The sequence below is a fragment of the Scomber japonicus genome, chromosome 14, assembly GCF_027409825.1.
Source record: "Scomber japonicus isolate fScoJap1 chromosome 14, fScoJap1.pri, whole genome shotgun sequence".
Taxonomy (NCBI): Eukaryota; Metazoa; Chordata; class Actinopteri; order Scombriformes; family Scombridae; genus Scomber; species Scomber japonicus.
The window spans coordinates 32,846,514-32,870,559 of NC_070591.1; the positions used below are offsets into that span (position 1 = coordinate 32,846,514).

The following is a 24,046-nucleotide window of genomic DNA, read 5'->3' on the forward strand; positions in this document are numbered from 1 at the left end:
GCAGGCAGAAAAAGTGCTATGTCATACATCCTTTTATTACCTGATGCCTTGTAGAGCTCCTTTAGATGTCCCTCTGGAAGACGGATCTGATGGACAGTCAGGTCCACTGTTCCTCCACCACAGTCTACCACCACATAACGGTCACCTGCACAAACATTACACACAATGGAACATCGAAGGCATCTAAAATGTTACTGAGCAGCATTTTTCTCATTGGACCACCACCCCTATCTACTAGGGCTGGACGATTAATTGAATTTTAATAGCGATATCGATTTTGGCCTCCCACGATTACGATAAAAACGTAATAATCTAGTAATAATTTTTGTTTTGGTAGGTTTTGGCTATTTATTTTTATTTATTGTTTTTACATATTGCTATTATTATTTACATCTATCATTATATTTTTTTTTTTCTTGATTTTAATTTATTTCTGGTTGTGCTGTTCAAATATATTTCAAGTTGAGTTCTGGTGGTTCAATAAATGCTTATGTTTACACATCTATTAATAATCGTGTTTTATAATCGCTATTTCAATATCGATCAAAATAATCATGATTATGATTTTTGCCATAATTGTCCAGCCCTACTATCTACCACCACTCTGCTGTTTTTAGGAACCTTCTCCTAGAGGATATGACTCCTTGTGACACTTTAGCTTCTTCAAATAAACCACAGAGAGTTTTGCTGACCTACATTTCTTTTGGCTGTGTGTGTGAGTGGTAGAGAGAAAAAAAAGAATATGAAGCCAAAAGCTGAAGCAATGAAAGAAGAAATATCGGATGAGGTAACGAGTGGGATTCAGGATTGACTTTGAAAAGTGCTCAGCTGTCAGTTTGGATTTCCCATGATTAACAAAATAAACCAAGCTCACATTTAAAACAAGGTGGGGACTCTACTAAAGACATTCAAACAATTGTACAATTCATTTCTTATTGTTAAACACATTTTGTCACACAACCCTGGTGGTATTTAACCATGCAGATAGTTTTCTTGCGACCCCTCAGGGGGTCCTGACCCTCAGGTTTGAAGTCGGTGTCAGAAAGACTATTTCTTCAGTAGAAATAATTCCCCTGAAAACTGTTAACAGTAACTTCTGTGGATTTTCCAGTGATGGGGAAATTTTCAATTTTTCAAAGGTAATTTTTTTTAACCACTTATTTGCCAAAAATGTATTCACCTCCATTTCACCTGTTCACCAGAAAACTGTGTGAAAGATGTGTATTTTGGATGATCTAACCCTTTCATGGGCTCATCATGGTATCACATGCCATTGATTAATATTGTATATGCTGTACTGTATACATATATATACTTATTTGTACTTATATGTGTATATAAGTATCTTGACACAAAAATGACAACAGGATGATTGTGTTCCAAAACCATGTGGTGGAAAAAATAATACAATTTAAAAAACAAAACTCTATTTAAAATCATAACACATGGTGCTTTCTGCAGTTTTATAATTTCTGCAAACATCTAAATTGCAAAAGCAGATCTATCACTATAAAAATCTAACATCTAATATATAAAATGACAGACTGGCAGCAAAGGAAACAGCAAGAGCAATTACCCTATAGGAAGAGAGAGCGAGAGGAAGAAAGAGGAAGTCATAACAGAAGAGTAAAAGAGGAGAAAGACTCTACCTTCTTCCAGCTCCGACCAAAGCTCCCCTATGACATTTTCCACCAAAAAGGTGCGACTCTGCCGGTTTCGCCGAACATGCTCCTTAGCTGGTTGTTAACAGAGAGAGAATGTTCTGGTGAGTGTGATAAAGGCGTGAAGCTCTGCTGTGTGAAGCTTGTGAGGTTTGTAAAGTGTGTAAGGCAAGCAGCAGGGTGAGGTGCACGTATGTCCACACTGTGTGCCAGCTCATCATGTTGGACTTGAGAAGAGCTGAATTTAAAGACTGTGTAAAGTGAATTCAAACATTTTCTTCTAAACACAAATAGGTCTGAAATGCATTTCTAAAAAAGGTGTAAAAAGATTGGCATAAACCCGCCCCTGCTGCTGTAGAGGTATAAATACATTCAGCACACACTACTACTACTACAGTCTACAGTTAGCCAGTTAGCCAAGTTAGCCACTGAGCTAGCAGCTGAGTTAGCAGCAAAAAGCTCTCAGATGTAGCGTCCATGTTTCTGGTAGAGGTGGTGACTTTGATTGACAGGTGACACTTGGTGGGAGCGGGGTTTCAGCGAACTCGGCGGACACTCCCACAGCATTTGGGAGCAGAGAAAGAGGCTGATTTTTACACAACTTTGAAGCCTAATGTCATATATTTGGTGATTTTTTTAATCATTAAAATTTGGCAGGGTGGTTAACAACACACTTTTCTGTGGTATGTCAAACTCAGAACACATATTTATTCTTACTTTACACAGACTTTAAAGTAGTAGTAAACAGATGATTTGCTCTTTAGTATGAGTGTATATACTGTTGAATTTACAACCTGGAGGACAATCTGTTATCACAGTGTAACTCAGTGCTCATGTTGATCACAGTGTGAACATGCAGTGAAAGTGATGTGTTTAAGTGACAGAACATCAAGACTATAAGACAGTTCTCATGGTAACACTGGCAATGTGCTACCACTGCAAAACTTCATCTGTGATGTCTTCTTCCTTTTTATTGTGTTTCATCAAACTTTTATTCAACCATGTGAGTCTCATGTCATGGCATACAAATAACAATTTTCACTATTAGTTTTTTTTAACCCTTACATACTGTTCATATTCAGGCATTTCACAGTATCCCCTCATTCATATTCATCATTCATAAATACCTCATCAGTCTTTAATAAACTGGTGATTAATCTTTAATGAAGCTTTCAGGGAGCAAAGAGTGTATTTAATTATTACACTTTCTGTTGATGGAGAAAATGTATTTACTATTACACAATATAATGACTTAACTTTACATAACACTTGAGAACATAATGCTTTCAATGAATGATATTAAATGTAAACAAACAGTATTTTTGAATTCAATAAAACACTCAATAAAAATATGTATCTTCTGCACCATAAGTTGGTTCAAATTAGACCCTGAACACTATGTAATAGTTAATTCCAGACCAGATACATTCATGCTCCGTAAAAATGATGGGAAAACATTCACCTTGTCAGTTGTAATCTTAAAGGAGCAGTGTGTAAGATTTAGTAGCATCTAGTAGCTACTAAAACTGATATGTCCCCCTCCCCTTCCAAACATGTAGGAGGACCTTCAGTGGCCAAGAAACTCCACCACTAATACTGTATTATAGTTGATTTAAGTAGCCAGTCCAAATGGCAACAATGCAAAAGTCGCAAAAGGTTTTATGTATTATCTGTGTGTGTGTGTGTGTGTGTGTGTGTGTGTGTGTGTGTGTGTGTGTGTGTGTGTGTGTGTGTGTGTGTGTGTGTGTGTGTGTGTCATGATGATCTTTTTGGTATTGGTATGTTCAAAAAAACAACACACACAAAAAAGTATACATATCATTTTTCCTTCTCTAGTGACTGCAGTCTACTATTCCCTGCTACACGACTAAGAGTGACTGTGACCTGAAATGTGACCTGTGCTTGACTGCTAATAGCAGGAAGATCTGGCAGAAGTAAATGTCAAATAGACATTTCCTACTGCACAGAGGAAACAATACAGAGAAGGAAAGACAGCTCTCCAGATGACTCTCATTAGCTGTGCAGAGGGCATGAGAGAGGTCTACACTTAACATTACATCAGCCTAACATTCCAGCAACACTAAATACATCATTTTGTGTTTATATTCCAAAATATTCTCTCAGATCTGAATTATTCTAATACAACATCAATCACAAGAAAAATATAAAAACATAAAATAGTACCAGCAGGACGGAAATGACTGATAGGAAACATTAAATAACAGCAGTATTGTGTAGTGATAGAGGGTGTTTCAGTGAGAATGGGAAAATCTGATGGAAATAACAGCAGTACGGTTCAAAGTTGAATTTCCAGACAACTCCTACAGACCTGACACGTGGCTTCACTCACTGTAGCATTTACAGCATATAGGAAAGATTCAATGCATCTCTGACTGTGTTATAAGCTGCCCTCGGGATCTTAACAGTGCTAAAGCTGCCCATCACCAATCATTACCAAGTATGTGAAGTACACTAATAATATAGCAAGAGATTTAAAGGTGCAGTGTGAAACTCAGAAAAAGAAGAAATTCATTATTGTTATTTATGTCAGGAGCATGCTTTGATTCAGTATTCATGGTCATGTGCAATCTAACATCCATCTTCCTTTCAACAATTACAGCAGAAATATTATGTAGATTATACAGTAGCTGTGCTATATATGAAGGTATTCATTATTAAAGTACAGTAATGTTATTGAGGATGGTACACATCAAACAAAACAGTTATAAGAACACAAACAGCAAATAAATGAATGGCGAAAGAACAGAGATCTGACAGATATCTGTTAATCATATAAAGCACAATGTAAAGACCAAGCAACACATGACTCATTTGGTCAGGTGATCTGTGAGAGCAGGAGGAAGTGTGGAGGTGTGGGAGATCAGAGATATGACAAGGGCTTCATCATCACTATGACTGAGTATTGGTACTCCATACCTTCAAGGTATCGACTACGATCAGTCGATACCAAGTAGTATGGAAACGTCCATCAAATGATACCTGCAATCCATCTTTTTTGTATCCAGAGGTAGAAAATATGACTATTTGTATGGACTTGCTCACAGCCAATCAACGAAAGTGTTCTTTGATTTAAAGGTTGAATATGGAGAATGAGCAGAACACCACCATCTAGTGTCTCGAGATCGTAGTCTCAACAACCAAAAATAATTCCAGCAGTCGGGTTGCCAGGTTCGTTGCCGACTATGTCAATCGATCAGCCTGCGCCATGTCAAGTGATGAATCATACAGGGTAACGACTAATTTCAACCAATTAATTTTACAACAGTATTTAACGTTAGCCAGTCTTCAACTGGAAGTCTTTCTTTGAGTGGTGTGTAATCGATTAGCTAGCTAGCTCCCAACTCAAAATGATTGCTTGTTTCTGTAGCCTGATCGGCGTGAGCAGACCAGTCAGTAAACTACACGATAACCCAAAATGCATTTCGTTCCTACCCAAGCTGAAATCAGCAGGCTGAAGCAGATTTTATTTTAGCTCTATCTCTGTAAATATACCACTTTATCCAACACCTGCTTAAAGTTTTGTTCCTGCGAATTCGGAGCCACTCAAGTTAGCCGTAGCGAGTAACGTACTTCCGGTCATTTTCACAAAATAAAACACCCGTTGCCTTTTATTATTAAGAAAACCATAATGATAGAGTTGGTGCTTTTATTTTGAAAACAGGAAGCGAACACACCCTCGCTGTAACTAACTTGAAACCACGAGGTATATTACATTGTAACGGCAGTGGGAGTAGCAGTTAAACCTGTTTAACTCCAAGGTCCCCCAATTAAGAGACCTTGAGACTCTCCGCAGAAAAAGGCATAAAACGCTGCCCTAATGATGTAGCAATACAGTCATACTGCACATCAGATTAAACAGGAGAAACTCCGCTACAAGCACATATAAGTCATTTTTACACACACCAAACACAACTCAAACACCAAGCATATTAATGATCAAATATCAAAATCCGAATAGCGTCAGAAAGTCAACCCACTCTCCACATTTCCATTGCTAGCGTTTTGATACTTCATGGTACACAAACAAATAGCATCTCATATGAAAGCTAAGACCCTGGCGAGTTCAACAGTACCACTATTACTGCGCTAAAAACTCAGTGAACCAGCAGCCAACGAATACAAAGGTAAACAACCACTTATTTACAGCGACTAACAGATATTCTGTCTTACCTTCGACCTTTTTGTGATGAAAAGTTGTACTTGAGAGCAAAAAACGCTGGTTTTAGTAAGTCCAACACGGCTCTGCTTGTTTACAACTCCATTTCACCCAGTGCCAGCCTACAGTAGCTGCACCGGAACAACAGACAACCCTGGCAATCCAATTCCGGCTGCTAATTGGCTGGTACAATGTACACAGAACGTGTCAGAAGGTCATTGGCGAACCCGTCAAAACATTTAAAAAATATTAATTCAGACTAAATTTTTTTTTTTATGGAAAAGCAATACTTTCATCCTGTACCCCTCAAAACGCCCCCTGTGTGTATTATTTAAAAAAATATATAGCTTTTAATAAATATTCTACATATTCAACCTTTAATGTGACATGTGATTGGCCCACTGCCACAGCAGCTACAACCCATCTGTGGCGGTGAAGTCGTGGTGAATTTGAGTTATCACTTTAAGGGTACTTGGATTGGTACTGGTTTCATAATGATTTAAACAATACCCAGCCCTAATCATCATAAAGGAGCCTGTAAGCATCCAATAAAAGCTTCATGGCTCTCTCTGACATGCATGGAGGCAGTAAAGTGTTGCCAGGACAGGAACAATATGCTCTCTATTGGCCAGTTTCCACCTCAGGATATTTCCCTGGAACTCAATCACCTTTCAATCAGAGGAACCAGAATTTAAATTTAGTTCCTGCTCTGGAAATGGTACTTCCTGCTGGCCCTGGAAATACTGGGGAGGGGTTTGCACGAAAAAATGTCACTGATTGGTAAAAGAGAAAGCTTGTGGCTGCTGTAGAGCCTAATTCACACGACTACTGTCTGCCACAAGTCTCAATGTTAAGATGAGGAACGGACAGTTCTTGTAGTCTTACATTGTAATCCTTTTTTCTTTTAACATCACATTTCTAGTAATGTTTATGAATGTTAAAGTCATGTTGTTGGCTTCTTTTTTTGCATTTTGTCTAATCCTCAAACAGACATGAATGTATAAAAGGCAATCTGATTGAATTTGTGGGTTCAGTTCCTGGAAGTATTTGGTTGAAAAGTTGATATGGAACCTTACAGCATGATGTTCCAGGTGAAAGTGACTTGAGGGCCATGACATAGAAATAAGAGACTGATACTGGATTGTTCAGAGAATGGAGATTTCACTCGTAAAATCCTGGTTTCATAAGAAGAAGCTGGCAGAAGTTTCCAGCAGATCTAGGTGGGTTTACTTTCATTTGACTCACTTTGGCTCACTATATGCTCCACTTCAATACATTCTATTGATATAGTAACAAGTACTGTAGATTCAGGCCTTCTGAGTCTTCTATAAAACCTGCCTCCTATGAGTCTTTGTAAAATAACAATCATCCAGAATGCAGTAAAATGCAACACTGTACATTCTACACCACCCTCAGTCTCCATTCATCTTTTTCTGATTTGCAATGTGTTTCCTATATTTATGACTGAAGGGTAAAATCAATTCAAACCCTTACAGTATCAAGATTGATATTTGGGTCACTTCTTGAGTGAAATGATTGATGGTTTTAATTCTGTGATATATAACATTAAATGCTGACATGTTCCAGCACAGGATTAATGCATCTTACCAAAGTCATGCACTATTACAGTAACTCACAGTGAAACATCTCATGAATCTACTGAGTCTGTAAGCATCTTCACGTGGAAGTGCTTTTTTACAAGGAAACACCTTCAGATACTTAAAAAAAAAGAAGAAATAATTAATACAGGGAACTATTTAGCAAGTTTCATTTAGGATAATCAAAAACTAAGCAGTTGATCCTGGCTGTTATAATATGCATACATGTGAGTGAGTGATACGCCGTGACAGTGGATATGAGACCAAAAGCAAGCTTCTAAACCCTTGTTTTAGAAAATGGTGAAAGAACAAAGAAAGTCAAATACTGAAAGGTGACAGAGTTGTGATGAAAGGAAAGGTGGGGGTTGGGGGGATGGACTTGCTGTTGCTGCTTTATTTTCTGTAAATAACAGTGACCCGTTCATCTCTGAAGCATTTTTTCTCTATGTATGTTCTTGCATTGGAAGAATAATGTTATGATTAGAACAACTGACCATAATGTCAAATCAGTATAATGTTAAATTAAAGAGTACAGTTTAGACCTGCTATATGTGTAAAGTGCCTTGTGATGACCTTTGCTGTGATTTGGCGCTATATAAATAAAGATTGATTGACTGATTGATTAAATAATCATGTAACAATCTGGATTTTGCTTATATAATGCATTTCCATGAGTTCAGTAAAAGATCAACATTTTCGAGATCAGTCTTTGTGCTTTAGAGCTGGAATCAGGATGTGGTTAGCCTGGCTTAGCCTTACTTAGCCTAGCTTAAAGACTGGAAGCAAAATCACTAATTAACCAGTTGTATATCATTAGTTTAATCAAATAGAAATGTAAAGGGAACTTGAAAAGGGAGTTACCAAGTAATGTTACCAACTTTTATCAAACAAATGAAAATTGTATGTTGCTAACCAGTCTTATATATGTCGGTTATTTTTCTTGGCAAGTTATTACATTAGTAGCTGAGAAATGATGACATTTCTACCCAGCTGCTCCTTCCTCTCTTAAAAACTCAACATATTTCAAAACATCAGCAGTGAGCAGGGAGGAAATTTGGCCCCAACATTAAAACCAGATACGTAAATAATTCATGATTGAACTTTCCAGCTTCTACCATGGTTTGTGTGTGTGTGATAGAATCTCAGAGTGAATATAAGGGTATTCATGAAAAGAAGCAAAAGCAGATTGGAGATAAAAAATAAAATAAAATAAAACATGTGCCTTTAAACCTTCTTGTATTTAGTGTCTGAATTGAAAATGAAAGCATGTTTACCATGACCTGGAGACACTATGGAACAAACAACATTCAACAGAAGGAAAAAACAGTATTACAGTAGTTACAATGTCAATACTGATGCAGCCATAGAAAAACACTGGAAAAATCTAGTGAACAGTACATTGCTGTGAATGATTAGGTGATACATACTGTGTGAAAGCTTCATGTTAGTGATGTCAGATAGTGATGGGACTTACCTTGGGTCATCCCGCCCCCTACGTTCTCTGTGGGGCTGAAGCCATTCTGGGTGGTCTGGCTGCCCAGGTCCACCATCTGGTGGAGGCGGAGCTTGCGGCAGTAGATTGATGCTGCCTCAGGTTCTAAGGCAATGATGAGCTGCTCTGGGTTGTCACGGGATACCAGACCAGACTATACAAAGTACATAAGACACAGGAAAATACACTTCAGCTTTTAATTGTATATTATTGTATGTATTAATTGCATTGTATGTATTTCTTTCCTATATATTTAGTTCATGACTCAAAACAGGCTTGTATAAAGTTTCATGTTTATTTACTTGTGAAACATGATAATGTTGTTGAGGACATCACATGTTTAGAGTTGTCAGGCATTAAAAGTGATGCAATGTGAAAATGACAGTAGTGACTCTGAGATCCACCATACTGACACGCAGAAAACACACTATTCCAGCTCCTACAACTACAACTGCATTAAGACTGACTATGTAAACAAAAGGTGTACAAAAAACTGCAGCAGAAAGTTTTGGATATCTGCAAATAAAAGTTCTGTAGAAAAAGAATCTGAAACTGGATTCTCTTATTTCAATCAAACTTTTTAAAAGGTTGTACTTGAGTGTTGTAAAACATGCTAACACATGTATTTCTTATTGTGTAAATGTATGTCTGTGAATTATTAGTGTCTATTTATTTATCTGTATGTAGGCCTGTCCCAATAATTACATTATTGACTTATCATAAAATAATGTAATTATCATGTCTATATATGGACTTATCTTATGATACATGGACATGACCTTGATCATTTTTTGACCTCAGTATTACCACACTTCACATTAGTAGCTAAGACTCTATTCATGTCACATTAGCTAAACAAGTAGTGTCCTCCATTCCTCACTGTGTACGTCCTGAGTGGAGACTGTAGAAGAATTAAAGGGAAATAACTCTGTCCCCAACCATAATGACACTCTGTGTATCACCCACTCTCCAATCATTATCATGCTATTATATTATCATTTTATATATATGTGTGTATATATATATATATATATATATATATATATATATATCAGTATACCAGTGGTATAAAATGATCTTCAAATGACAATAATATTGTTTATCATGATTATTTCTGAGACGATATATTGTCCAACAATAGTAGTTATCATGACAGGTCTACAGTCATGTAAATTTCAAGGAATTCACAAATCGATTATTGGACATGTCAACAATGCAGGTATCATTTAATGGGATATCAAGACTCAAGAGTGACGTTTCCCCAGCCTGTTGCTCTTCTTCAGACTGAAACAAGAATGTATAGTCACTATTTTAAATAGATCAAGGCCCAGGTCACCTGACAATCACATGATGTGTCAATCCCGTTATATGGTGTACATATAAGTCCCACTCTCTTGCAATTATTATGCTATTATATTATCATTATATCAGTGGTATAAAATGAAAATAATATTGTTTATCGCGATTATTTCTGAGACAATATATCAACACGTGGTTATTGTGACAAACCTACTCTGTCAGTGTTAACTTCTTGTGTACAGGTCTCTCTTGAAAAAGCGATTCATATCTCAATAAGCCTATCTGTTTAAATAAAGGACCAAAAAAAACTACAGAAGAAGAAACTATTGCTGTGTGCTATGATTAAACATTGAGCTCAGAGAGATGACCTGATGAGGAGACAGACTGATGACAGCTTTGGATCTTATATTATCTAGCATATGTTTAATATCTATGAATGTTTTTGTTAAGTCCATTTCATTTGCATTGTTAACTTACTGCTCGCCACATCAACAGGGGACTAAAGTTAAACAGTTCAAGAACATGTGAATTCATGTGTAAGTGCCTCAAAAGACTTTCAGATGGTTGTATAGCTTTTGTTTTAAGAGTATGATACACACATGCAATCAAGAGCCAAGAATGTGTCATGACAAGACTAATGCAAAACATCAGCTATGATATAGACTGACCATGATTCACTTCATCTAACTGATTAATAGCTGCTGCTGAGGAATGAGGCTCCAACAGAAAAATACAGCTGATATAAATCATCCACAGCAGACATTAACATCAAATCCCACAAGATGCTATAACTCACACTGAGTTTCTTGTCATTGCTAGGGCAGATTTTTCAGCTTCTTTTCAGTCCAGAGACCAACTGAATAACAACTAAGTCTAAATAAGCTGCTTTTCTGTTTGAGAAGCAGCCAGAGGACACACGATCCTTAGTGTAAAAGAATGGCTGTGGGGTAATGTCATGGCCCCTGGAGAACTAATGCATGACGTGATCAGAGGAGGTGCTAAAAGGAGAGGGTTCACTCCCTCCATCCTCCATGAACAGCCAATCAAACGATTGCCACTGCCGATGCTGAGTCACTGTGGATGCCCAACATCACCTTTACCGCCTCTCTCTCTCTACCTCTATGTTTTAATCAAATCCTGTTTCTGTCAACTCGCCCTTCCATCCTCCATCCCTGCCTCCAGGCACACTGCAGATAACAGCTAAAAGCCCTCCTCCTCCTCTGTTTCTCCCCTCCTCTACATTCCACCTCCTCTCTTCTCTTTAAGCATGCACACCAGGGATGTGATCAGGACAAAAGGATGATATCACTGTGAGGCAGCAGGCGAACAGGAATGTGAATTAGTGTTAGTGTGAACTGTTCACAGAGCTGCATTTAAGATTTATTAAAGGAAAAATGATTTATACAACATTTTAAACATTTATTTGAAAAAAAGCTTATTTGCTTTCATTCAAAGAGAGGGTCAGTCTCACATCTGTGTTTTACAGCTGCACTTAAATCATACAAATACATATCTGTGGCTCAAAAGACTATATGTAATATGAGAGAGGTTGCTTGTAGTACTCCTATGAAAACCCGACTCAGAGGATGATGCTGCAGAATATCTGATTCATTTTGTCAGTCTTTATGCAAGTTTTTAGTCATAAACAGTTATTATCTAAAACATCAAATTGCACTTCTCCACCCATAGATGAGTAAATAATAAAAACAGCAACTCATTACTAAACCATTATGAAACTCTTTCCCATGAAACCTCTGACTAAAATATATGACCCCCCCCCCTTTTTTCTTTTAACATTATACATTTCGTATTATTATTTTTATATCTCATTTATTATGTCACACTCTTCTTATGTGTCACTGATTTCTGAGCTGTATAGACTGCATGTGTGATGCCATATTTGCCTGATTGTGTATTCCATTGTTTTTTTCAATTAACAAACTAACCTAAACTAAAGCTCAATAATTAACATGTTTGTCATTTGTTTAAGCTGCACACTAAAGTCATAGGTTTTACATAAATGTAAAAATCATAATTTGTGGTTTTAGGTGGAGTAACACGGAACTTTTTCTTGGCAAAAACAGCCAGACACATCAACAGTGCACAGCTTTCTGAAGCCATGGCCTCACGGTGTGGTTACCACGTTCCACCATACTAGTGATGCTAAGCTACAGCTAGAAACAGTGGATAAACTGTTGTTTGTCAAGAAATAGTTGCAGCATTTAACATTTTATGAATCTGTTCATCTTTGAAGGTCTTGGTAGTTAATTTAGCAAAGGCAGGTTAGCTGTTAGCCTTGCTTCTTCTAGTCTTCATACTAAGCTAGGCTAACCACATCATAACACATGTTCAACTATTCCTATATTTCCTATCGAATAAACTATATTTAACTGAACACAGCTAATGAAGCTAATATGAAGCTATGACCGAACAGATTGAGAGAAAGGGAAACAAAACTGAATTGTTTGTGTTACTGCCCTTTTGTGTCTTGAATGGGGTGAATGAGGTTCGGCAGCAATTTAACATTTTTAGGGCCATTTAAATACATTTTAAATGGCCTGCTAGGCTTTACTTCAAGCCATTTGTGGCTGAGTTAATAAATGATGCACTCACATCTCAGGCCACACAGTAGCTACCATGGCTAAATGGAGGAGGAGAGCACAACTGCAAATTATGAATTGCATGTCATCTTTCCAACTAGCAAAAATCTCTGGTTAACCTCCATGTGCTAACATAAAAATGCTGTTAGTCTAGTTTTTTTCTATGATTCATACAGCACTGGAAGGTGTTTCACATTCATTGGGACCTCACACTGTTACATGTGGATTTTATTTTGTGAAGGCTATTTATCTTATTTAGAAATCTAGTTAAGTTCTTATGCCGTGTCTCAACATTTAATATTTTGAGTGCACATTTTCCCATACTTTGACACTGAGAAGTAGAGGACGATGCAGTCTACCATCTTGGCTACGTTGGTGGTGATGGTCAAGGAAATGGCAGATGAGGATGTTGTAACTACGGTGAACAGTACCGCATTATACAAATGTAAATCATCCATGCGTTTTTTACACTCAGCACCACTATACTGTTGTCAGATATAAGCTATCAGTAGGTTTATTGGGTTCATTTAGCAGTTTGTAATGATATGGCACCATTCAACAAAAACACAAATATGCTAACGCTAGCTTGCTAACACTAACTTGCTAACTAACTCATTTCCAGTAAGTGTGCAATGGTCATGCTTGATTTCAGACAACACTAACCTGTTGAAATATGCACACTACACTAAGTACAGAGTGTACATAGTGTACTACACAGTAATGTACTAACAGAAGTATCTGATTTGAGACACTTCCTCAGCATATCTCTGCAAATTTTACGCACCAAATTTAAGTGACTTAATAAAAAATAAAGTGTAAATAAATAGTTAATAAATGAAAGTGTTGACAATTTACATTCACATGAACAGGTGGTATTCCAAAACAACCCTCAAGAATGCCAAAATATAAAAAAGCTAGTCTGCTCTTTACTTTATTAAATGCTTTGGGGAAGACGTACCTTTCAAACTCATCATTACCCTCCTTCAGCTATTTCACATTGCTAACATGCACATCACACAATGATGCACACACACACCCGTGCCCCCCTCTACCCTTCACATCCGTCCTGTGTCTCTCTCTTCTCTTCTTTCAGACTATTTCTTCACTGCAGACAGCCACACCCTAATGACCACATACATTGATGGTCTGGAAGGACATCTTTTAAAAGTGTCTCTTTGTGAGGACCCTCCATTAACAAGACTGTAAGGATAAATACAACAAGACGCGTGTCACCAAGCAGACAAAGGCGTCATTGTTTCTTGAGATTCTGAGCTGAGCAACCCTATACATAGTGTATATGGAAGAGTAAAGAGATCATACTAAGTAGAATCAGTGGAGTAGCAGACAACACTACAAGCTTCTGTGATGACTACATTTCACAGCAAATGGGAATCACAAAATATTCCTTGTGTATAATTAATGAGTAGTGATAGCAGAATATACAATACACCCTGCAAGCCAATCTAGAACTTCTGCTTGATCTAATTGTGTTCTAAATATATATAAAAAATATAAAAAAATAACTATGTATATTATGTAAGAAAATGCAGTCCATCCCACAATAAATTGGGTCGTAATCCCTGTAATTATCCCCTTACCTGTCCTGACAACTCATTCATATTCAATATTCATTTATTACACATTTGTTAGCAACTAATACAGGGTTTCAATATGGTGTACCAAAAGGTTCTGTCCTGTGTCCACTACTTTTCAGTCTTTATATGCTACCACTAGGGGTCACCATCTGTAACATCCTTACTGATCTCTATTTCTATGCAGATGACACCAAACTATTAAGCCAAAGTGAAACCACAACTTTCAGATTCTGTTATAGAAGTAATGTCATTCATCATCCAATTGACATTTTGTAATAAAAACCCTAAAAATCTATAAGTCTTAGGCAATAGACACTACAGCTAAAAAGGTGGAAAATTTACTTTAGACGTGAATTTTATGGATATGGATGAAACCATGTAGCCACACTGCTGCACCAGTAACTTTTCATGGGAGCTGCAGTTTTTTGTTTCACGCTAAAAAATTAATCATTGTTTAACTTGATTAAAAGAAAGATTTCGGCATCTAAAATAAAAACGTCCTAAAATATGGAAAGTATATGCTTTTTAATGACAACCAATGAAAGACATGTTGAGTGAGATTACACTGAGTTACAGAAACTAGTGGAACAGAGGCCAGCTTGGATGTGACATCCTCTCTGTGTGAAAATTGAATCTCTATGTGTGTTATAGATGATTAGCTCAAAAGAGAAAATCCATAAGTAACAAATGAACACTTCACAAAGGGCCCTGCAAGATGTATTTGCATTGATTCAAATGTGTGTGAAGTGTTAACTTGTTGGTCCTGAGGTTTTATCTCTTTAGTTCTCCTTCCTTCTGTCCTTTCTTTGTGTGTCTTTGCCTCTCTGTATTGATGACAGTCTGGCTCCATCTCCATGTCCTCTAACACAGTCTGTAGGTCACTGTATGTGTATGGCAGTCACGTATGACAGGGAGTCTTGATTACTGGGTGGAGCTGCAGCAGCCCTGAGCATCCAGTATGTTCTCCCTCTTTAATAGATTTGTAAAACAGACATTCTTTTATCTTACTGTAATGTTAAATCCAGTTTTCAGCGACTCTGTCTCCTTCTCTCTCTGTCCTTTGTGTTAGTAAGATATATGAGTATAGCCTCTCAGCCCACCTTATAGGCAGCTTCCCTCATGAACTGTTTTGCAGGCATTTTCCAGATGGCAGGAACAGTGATGACCCATCTCACATCATTGTTGTCAAAGTCTCCACCTGTCTGATCACTCAGCTCCTGCAGGATGAAAAGTCGAGTGGGTTAGAAAAGACGAGGTCACTGCGCATTCATTTCATTTGCTCTCCATTACCTTCCACTCACTATGTCACAAGGTAACACCTGCACAAGTCAGATAAGGTTTTTTTGAGTACTTCCTTTTATTGAAAATAAATTCTACAGAATTGAAATATATCAATGGCAACCAAATAAAATAACATAGTGTATGTAATACAACAGAATACACATGAGATAAGTGTGTTACCTTTAGTGCCTGCTCCTTAAAGAAGGCCAGCGCATAAGCAAAAATGTCCAGAGCTTTCACTCGCTTCCCATTGGCTGCCTGGAGGTCTGTGTCAATGGACAGATTCTGGTTGAGAGGGAGAAGTTGAAGTCTGAGTTTAATAAATGCTTTACAATAAACATGGCAGATGAACAGTACATAGACTTATTGTCACATATAGCAGATATATGAGGTCTAGATTTGCAATGACATTTTCAGCTATCCTTTTTGGCCTTGTTGCAAGGTCAGGTCAAGTCAGTCAATCCAACACTTTGATCAAAACAGTGTCTCAGCAGCAACTGGCCACACTGTCATAAAATATTCATGGTGACCAGAAGAGGATTTCTAGTGGTTTTGGTCCATCATCAGGCTAAAAAGAATAGCCTATGGCTGGTGTTACAATACATTTTTGTTATTGTCAACAAGTCCCATGAAAAGACTAGCTACCCTGTCCTGTCTGTGACACACTGGTTTCTACTGAAGACTTACATCTGACTGTATTTTTATAGTGTTACTCAAATAGGAAGAAATACTAGTGCATTTGTTTGGGACTATTTTCAGCAGTGGATTAATCCACATTTGTTCTAGTAAATTTACAGGCAGCAGGACTGTGTGTGTGTGTGATTGAGTCTAAATAAACTACAGTGTGTGTTCATGGTGGTCGTGGATATATCAGAATTTGATAAATAATACTTTTTGTACAATCAGTTCATTGTGGATTTAGGTCTTTTTATGGGTTTTATTCACAATAAATAAAATATATAATCTCTGATCTCAACCTTTCTTTGTCAACTTTGCTCAGAAGACATTTAATACGGTAAATGTCCATGATGAATGTTTTTGAGAATGTTTATGCTCTCAGAAAATAACCACTTTAGAAGTCAATGACCATCCAACCGTTCCTGTAGCACCACCCTCATATCAAACCTTATATTTATATTCTTACCATACTGACAACACAACTGTCAATATGAACAGTGCTTTATTCTTTCCAAAGACGTGTTTAAGCTGTAATGAACACCAGCAGGGGCTGCTAGTGGTACTTCTTATTATATTATTCTTGTCTGTCTCCATTTAAACTCTGACTACTCATTGATTCATGTTTATTGTTGTCGTGGTGGAACAGCATTCACATCAACATCAGCTGTACTTTTATTTAAGTGTTGCTATAATTACAACCGCTGTAAAATGACTGTGGTTCGATGAACAATTGTAAATGGGCCTGCTCTGAATTTTTCTTAAAAGACCAACGAAGTGCTCTGATCCTGCCGACATGACTTTGATTTAAACAACTCAGCAGAATCAGAGGTGTACTGCTGATGGTAATGGCATCATCCAGATCATGCCCTGCGCTGAATTATGGGCAGTAAAATATCTGAGCCAACAGTCACTCATAGTGAAAAAAGTCAGCAGTGTGCTGCAGTGTCAGCAGTGTGTGTGTGTGTATGTGTGTGTGTGTGTGTGTGTGTGTGTGTGTGTGTGTGTGTGTGTGTGTGTGTTCTTACTGCAGTGGTGTGGAGCTTCATTTTGAATTTCTCCAGGTACAGCCACTGTTTAGACTCGCTGGGGTCCAGATCGTGATAGAAGTCACGAGCCGCGTAGCCAAAACTGTGGAACTTCCTGTCTGGAGTCAACAGGATTGTGGTAGGAGTCTTCTGATTGGACACACCGGGGTCCCCACCTTCCCAACGCCTGAGAGGAAACAAACCACTTATTAATGCATTGTATCATAAATCTGTATATCTGCTTTTATATTAATCACATACACATTTTTGGAACTGTCAGCACCTTGAATAACTAATAACTAATAATTTCCCACTACTTAAGCAACATTCTTTTGGGACTTTTCCATCAATTGCACATGCAGTTATACATCTGCGTTTTTAGTTCATGCTTATTTCTGACGTTGACAGATAAGTTGTAAATATTTTTACGAGGTTCAAAAAGCCACCTGAGCTCAGCTTGTAGGCTAATTGAGGTACCACAGTATTTCTATCTACACAAATGGAGGTCAGCTATTATTAGTGCTATCTTCTTTCCTTGGGAGAAGTGTATGTTGGGATTATAGAGGCCAAGAGCACCTGATGTGAAGAGGAACTCATTTGAGAGATCTGAATGGAACTGTTTTCAGCTGATAAGAAGTATGAGGTTGGTGGGATATCTTTTTTATTTTGTTGTTCTTAAACTCAACTGAAAAACTAATTCCTGTGTATGTTTTTATTGTAATTGTATTCCCTATGTGGTTGAGACTGTTTTATTCTTTAGCATGATCTTTATTGAGCCACAACATTTTTTAGTCAGTTAATATGACTATGTCACTACTAATGCAAACAACACAGTAATTTAAGTGTATGTATTTACACTGCATCAGTTGTTAGGATTTCTACCAGAAAGTACTACACAGAGGGAATACTTTATCGTTTATTGACATTTAAAGTAAACCATTGTAATTTAGTTAAACAGCATCTACTGTTGCCACAAGTGGTAATTAGGAGATAATGATTTATAAAAAAGAATGCCACAGTAAGAGCCAAGAGTAGTTCAATTAAAAAGCTAACTCAGTTAATTACACAGTAAGATTTTGCCAACAATTATATTGAGCAGGTGTTTATTTGTCTTCAGGATGTGCCTGTCCACCACAAACTTTTGTGCTAACGTCACGTTAGCCACCCTAGCTACTGCTCACACCAGACTATGTAAGACTTTAGCAGCAAGACCTTGGCTGTGTCTGAAATCACTCCCTTATTCACTCCATCACTGCTCCCTGTATAATAAACACTACATAGTTCACTCAGTAGTAAGCAGCAAATCAGGACTTCAGACACTAACTAATCATCAACATTTTGTGTCATAACCATCAGCTGTAGAGTCATGTGACGATAGCTTTCACATCTTTAAAATGTGGAGCATTGCATTGTAGGATTGTTAGCAGGAACTTGCGTACCATGGACACTACTTTTTTGTTCCATGGTGGAATATTTGAGGGTAAAATATAGTGGATATATTTTAGGGTGACCATATTTTGATTTCCAAAAAAGAGGACACTCGACCCGGCCACGAGATAGCCTACTTAAATGATACTCACAGTTTACTCAAAGATTCATTATAATTTTAATATATTTAAAGTTTATATGTATGGATGGAATATTTTGTTATATTACAAAACAATATCTCTCAAAGACAGAAATTCAGATAGGCTTCTCAGAGGTTACTGAACTTTCTTTATTATGCCTCAATTGTAAAAAGAATTTAAAAAAAAAATAATAATAATAAATATGTATATATATATAAATGTAAAATATCTGGAATAAAATAATGAGAGAAATAATGTCTCTTCTGTGTTAGAAAAATCAACTTGTAAAATAATAGCTCTCTTTTCAAGTCTTAGTGGACAAATAAATAAATAATATGAAATAATGTTCTAAATAATACCTCTTCTGTATTAGAAAATCAAACTTAAAAAATATTATATATATAAAAATGGTGGAGGGTAAATGTAGTGAACTGAGTAACATGTTTTATTACTTATTAAAGAGGGAAATTGCATTATTTTTTTCTTTTAAAAGTTGTAAATATAAGATACACCAGACTTCTCCTTTAAGTCAGAACACCAGCAACAAGCTAGGCTACCTGTTCTAACTTGACTCAGCATTATTTAACTACAGCCTGACCTTACATCACCCTGAACACTGCTCCAACTGACTGAAGCATCCACTGGATCATGCTGCTCTATCAATTATGAATGTATTTCTCTGAGAGAAGGTCAGTTGAGGTAGAAAAACAGGTAGAGCATTCATTCTTAGTAACCTTCTCTCCCTGACAGACATTTGAAATGATGAGATAAGACTTTAGCTTTCATCTCTTGCTGTCAGCACCTCTGACTGTTTTCTGTATTTTGGTTGGGGTTGTTGTCCCAGTAATCAGGTTCCTGCTTCAATTGTTTCTCTCACAAGTGAAGACAGCTACTGAATGCTAATGTTGCTTCTATACTGGGAGGAATGTCTCGTACTAGCACACAGCACACTCCCCTCCCCTCCCATACAGCTATTCAAGAATCTCGTGCTCGAAACTAAAAACCTTCTCTTTGATACAATACAGGCAGCCTCTGTGCTGCCTTTGTGCTTTTTCCTCAGCAGCCCTTGTTTTGGTAAGGATTTTGGTAGAGGAGGGTTCCATCCAAGTTAAATAATCAAGAGGATCTGGAGCTGTTTTCACTGCAAATGTAGTAGCACTGACTGAAAATATCTTATTCAATATTATCTGAAGGTTAGAGTTAATGAGTCGTGTGAGGAGGGATTCCTGAGGCAATGCCCAGAGGCCTGATGGATATTTTTCTCATTTAAGGGATTCAAAAAAAGTAGAGTGAGTGTTATTATCATACAAGTCTTTACAAGAAAAGAAGACGAAAATACTTTTTGTGAGCATTGATGCTGATTGGCATCATTTTGAGTTATAGATGAGGCTTTAACACAATAGTTTATAATTGTACATGTGATCATAATGAGCTTTTGTACAGTTGATCCATTTGTATTTGCATTTTGGAATATGTGCAGCACTGCATTAGTGTACAGCTTTGTTCATAGGGAATGACAACAATCTCCCAGGTTTTCTTGTTTTTAGTCTTTAAGGGGGCCTTTCATGTAAGGATGGTGACATGCAGTTCCTGAAAGTGGAGAATGGGAGGAGAGCATCATTTACAGGGGGTCAGCTCTATGTTCCCACATTTCGAACTTTTTTTTTCAAAATTAGGCTTATGGTTATGGTTATATTTTACAACTGCATCCATTACATTCATCCCCCAAAATTTTCCCCACGCTCTTCTGGGTTTACAGCACCCAGTGTCACACGTGAATCTTTTTGGCCCAAGTGGGAAACAAACCCCAGTCTCAAGCATGATAGTCAGGCATCAGCAGATTGGATAGAACTTCAACATTTAAATGTTTTAAATTTGTGAATTTTGAAAATTGGGCTTCATAAGTCCCTGGTTATGCCAATGCTGTGAAAAAGCTTTAGGCACTTGAAGTCACAGTTTTGCTCTCATTTACCTGCCTTCTCTGGTTCATTTTCATTCACCCCACCTCTGGTCCATTCCTGTCAGTCAGCCTCACCCACCTCATCAGCCAACTCTGTTTACCTGAACTCTCAACTGCACCTCATCTGTAATCCTGTTACACTTAAGATATTAAGATTCTTATTAGGGAGGAGTCTGATCAGTCTCAAATGTATTCTGCAGTCTGACAATGAGCTTAAATGTCCAGCCAGAGTCATAAAGAACTATCTTCATCAACAAACAAGAACAAGGAGTCCTGCAGCAGATGGTTTGGCCTCCACAGAGTCCTGATCTCGAAGTCATGGAGTCAGTCTGGGATTAACATGAAGAGACAGAAGCAGCTGAGATGCCAAAATCCACACAAGAAGAACTGCAGCAACTTGCCCAACTAATTTGCATACATGCAAATGGCACAGACACACTGTGATACTATTTGCTTGGCAGCACAGTTTGCTTTATGAATTCTACACTATTTTAGTCGCAGTCATGAATGCAGTACAATCTTTTTATGGATTTAGCCTAAAGTGTGCTTACAGTAAATATTGATTTCATTTAGGTCTACTGAACTTTGTATGAAGATAAATAAAAACAAAATAAAAAAGTATTCTCACTTTGCAACCAAATATAATGGATGTCTAAAACAGACAGACACACACACAAAAGAGAGAAGCACATTAGTAACAGCGCAGTAGGTAAGACTCCATTAAGGAGAGCAAATGTGAAGAGAAGCAGGATAATTGCTGCTCTTCACATCTGTCCGTATTACTCACACCATACTGCCCGATTTGGCTGATAAGATTAGAAGGATTTAAGGACATGTGGTGCAACACTATGAATAATAGCAACACAGAGGAGCAATGCCAAGAATGTGAAGAATCACACATGAGCTGCAACTTAAACACCTGTCAGCCTGTGGTGGGATGGAAGCTGTTAACCCCTGTGGTGCCTGGCACTGGGGCCAAGAGCTCTGACCTGGGGGGTCATGGGACTCTTGGGGGGTAGTACTCCAGCTTCTTTCATAGCTAATATCAAATTTCATTAACATTGGACAGAAAGAGTGGAATGCCTCGATAAAAGGTTACACAACATTACATTTTACAAATGAAAAACTACAGAAAACTACTGTCCATGTAGATTTGACTTGACAAATAAGGGTCTTTGCTCAAATGTCTATCGTTATTTATTATTTAGATGTCTAAACTCCTGTATGACAATAAATAACTTACTGCTATTATAACCTGTATTACATATAGACAGCACAGCTTCAAAACTATAAGAAACAAATAAGATTAGATGTCACGCCATCGCAGCAAGCAGCTTGCAGTAAGGAATTATACAGATACAACTTCTTTTAAAACTTTGTATTTTACTTGATTTTATATATTGTATTTATTCTATTTCAGCTACTTTTCCCATGTTCTACTTTTTACTATTTTAAAATTATTGCTATTTTATTTTCCACCTTATATTACATTAATGTTTCTTTTCTTTCATCTTTCTTTTTTGTTCTTTTTAAATATTGTTTTATGCTACTTTTACATCCTTTTAATGTTAAGCACTTGCTGTATGTCATTTATTTTGGTATAAGCACTTTGAGCTGCATTTCTTGTATGAAAGGTGCTATACAAATAAATGGTAAATGTTAAATGGACTGTTCTTATATAGAGCTTTTCTAGTCGTTATGACCACTCAAAGCATTTTTACATTACATCTCATTCACTCATTCACACACATTCTTATTATTATTACTTTTATTGTTAATGGATTAGTTACAAACTATTAAATTATTCATTCAGTCGTTAAAAAAAAAGCAAAATTTCAAAATTCCATGGTTCCAGCTTCTTAAATTATCATATTTTCTGGTTCCTTTAGTCCTCTGTGGCAGTAAACTGAATATCTTTGGACTGATTTGACTGATATGATTTGTCAGTACTAGTGCCAATACAATACCTGAGTTTCAGTTAACAAACATTTCCCTACTTTGAGGAATATAACCACGCTTTTCTATAAAACCGTCTTTTCATTTAGCAAAAGAAGCTAACATGGAATTAGCCTAGCTTAGCAATAAGATAGACGCAGGGTAAACAGCTAGTCTGACTCTGTCCTAACTTCATAACCACATCAACAAACGCTCTAAATAAATATGTTATATCTTGTTTGTTTCATCTGTGCACAAACAGAAATGTCAAAACAACAAACGATGGAGCTGCATACTTTAGACTATTTCTTAGCAAACAGTGCTGGGCAGGTGGATGCGCTTATTCATAAAGACATCTTTCTAGCATATGGTGCCACTTAAAATCACCAGTTGTCATTTTCACTGTTTAGAGATGTTTTTTGGTGTGTTATAGACAGTACCAGGCTAGCTGCTTCTAGATTTTATGCTAAGATAGCTAGCTAGCTAACAGGTCCTGACTCCAACTTATTAACACACAGACATGACTTCTCATCTCACTCTCTGTTAGAAAAAACAAAAAGAAGAAAAGCAAACAGGCTAATTTCACCAAAATGTGAACTATGTGCCAACGTGCCAGAATGCAGCTAAATGAGGACGGAGTGTTTTACGAGCATCTTAAGATTTGTGATAACAAGCTCACGAACGCTGACACGCACCATTAGTCTGACTGCTCCAGATCATATCTGTTACACTGTTAAATGATCGTTTCTAAAACAGGGAAACAGGAGGGAGAAACACCCACACAACATCTATTACTGTGTGACTGCACAGTCAACATTAGCACAGCTATTTTTTGGTGTATGCATCACACATGTCTTCCTATTCTTTAATATTTCATTTATAAGCAATGGATGAAGTTGACTACACATTTTTTCCCATTAGTGACTGTCACTATATGTGGGACCACAACAGAATAAACCCAGGATTTATCGAGGTATGACTGTCTATGTGACTGAGCTGCCTCCTGGACTCTGTTGTAATGAATAAAAGGCACACTGAGGTTTTAGTCACACAGTATTGTTCAGCTGCAGAGCTGCTCAGAGACTGTACTAATCCCACTGCTACATTAAATCCTCTACATTCACTGGATCTCATGCAAGAACATGCTTCTATTCCATTCCTAAACCTCTCTTACTTT

The 24,046-nt window shown here is 37.2% G+C and overlaps 1 protein-coding gene across 1 annotated transcript in view; it reads right to left on the bottom strand.

The window, feature by feature from the left end:
- hspa12a (heat shock protein 12A) overlaps window positions 1-24,046 on the bottom strand; it is a 32,268-nt gene that overhangs the window by 4,739 nt on the left and 3,483 nt on the right. Inside the window, exons 3-9 of the mRNA XM_053332817.1 lie at window positions 17,407-17,593; window positions 15,884-15,988; window positions 15,523-15,639; window positions 8,911-9,082; window positions 8,717-8,725; window positions 1,650-1,736; window positions 41-145 (exon numbers count right to left, since the gene is read on the bottom strand). Of these exons, the coding sequence (XP_053188792.1) occupies window positions 41-145; window positions 1,650-1,736; window positions 8,717-8,725; window positions 8,911-9,082; window positions 15,523-15,639; window positions 15,884-15,988; window positions 17,407-17,593 (782 nt within the window). The remainder of the gene's footprint in view (window positions 1-40; window positions 146-1,649; window positions 1,737-8,716; window positions 8,726-8,910; window positions 9,083-15,522; window positions 15,640-15,883; window positions 15,989-17,406; window positions 17,594-24,046) is intronic.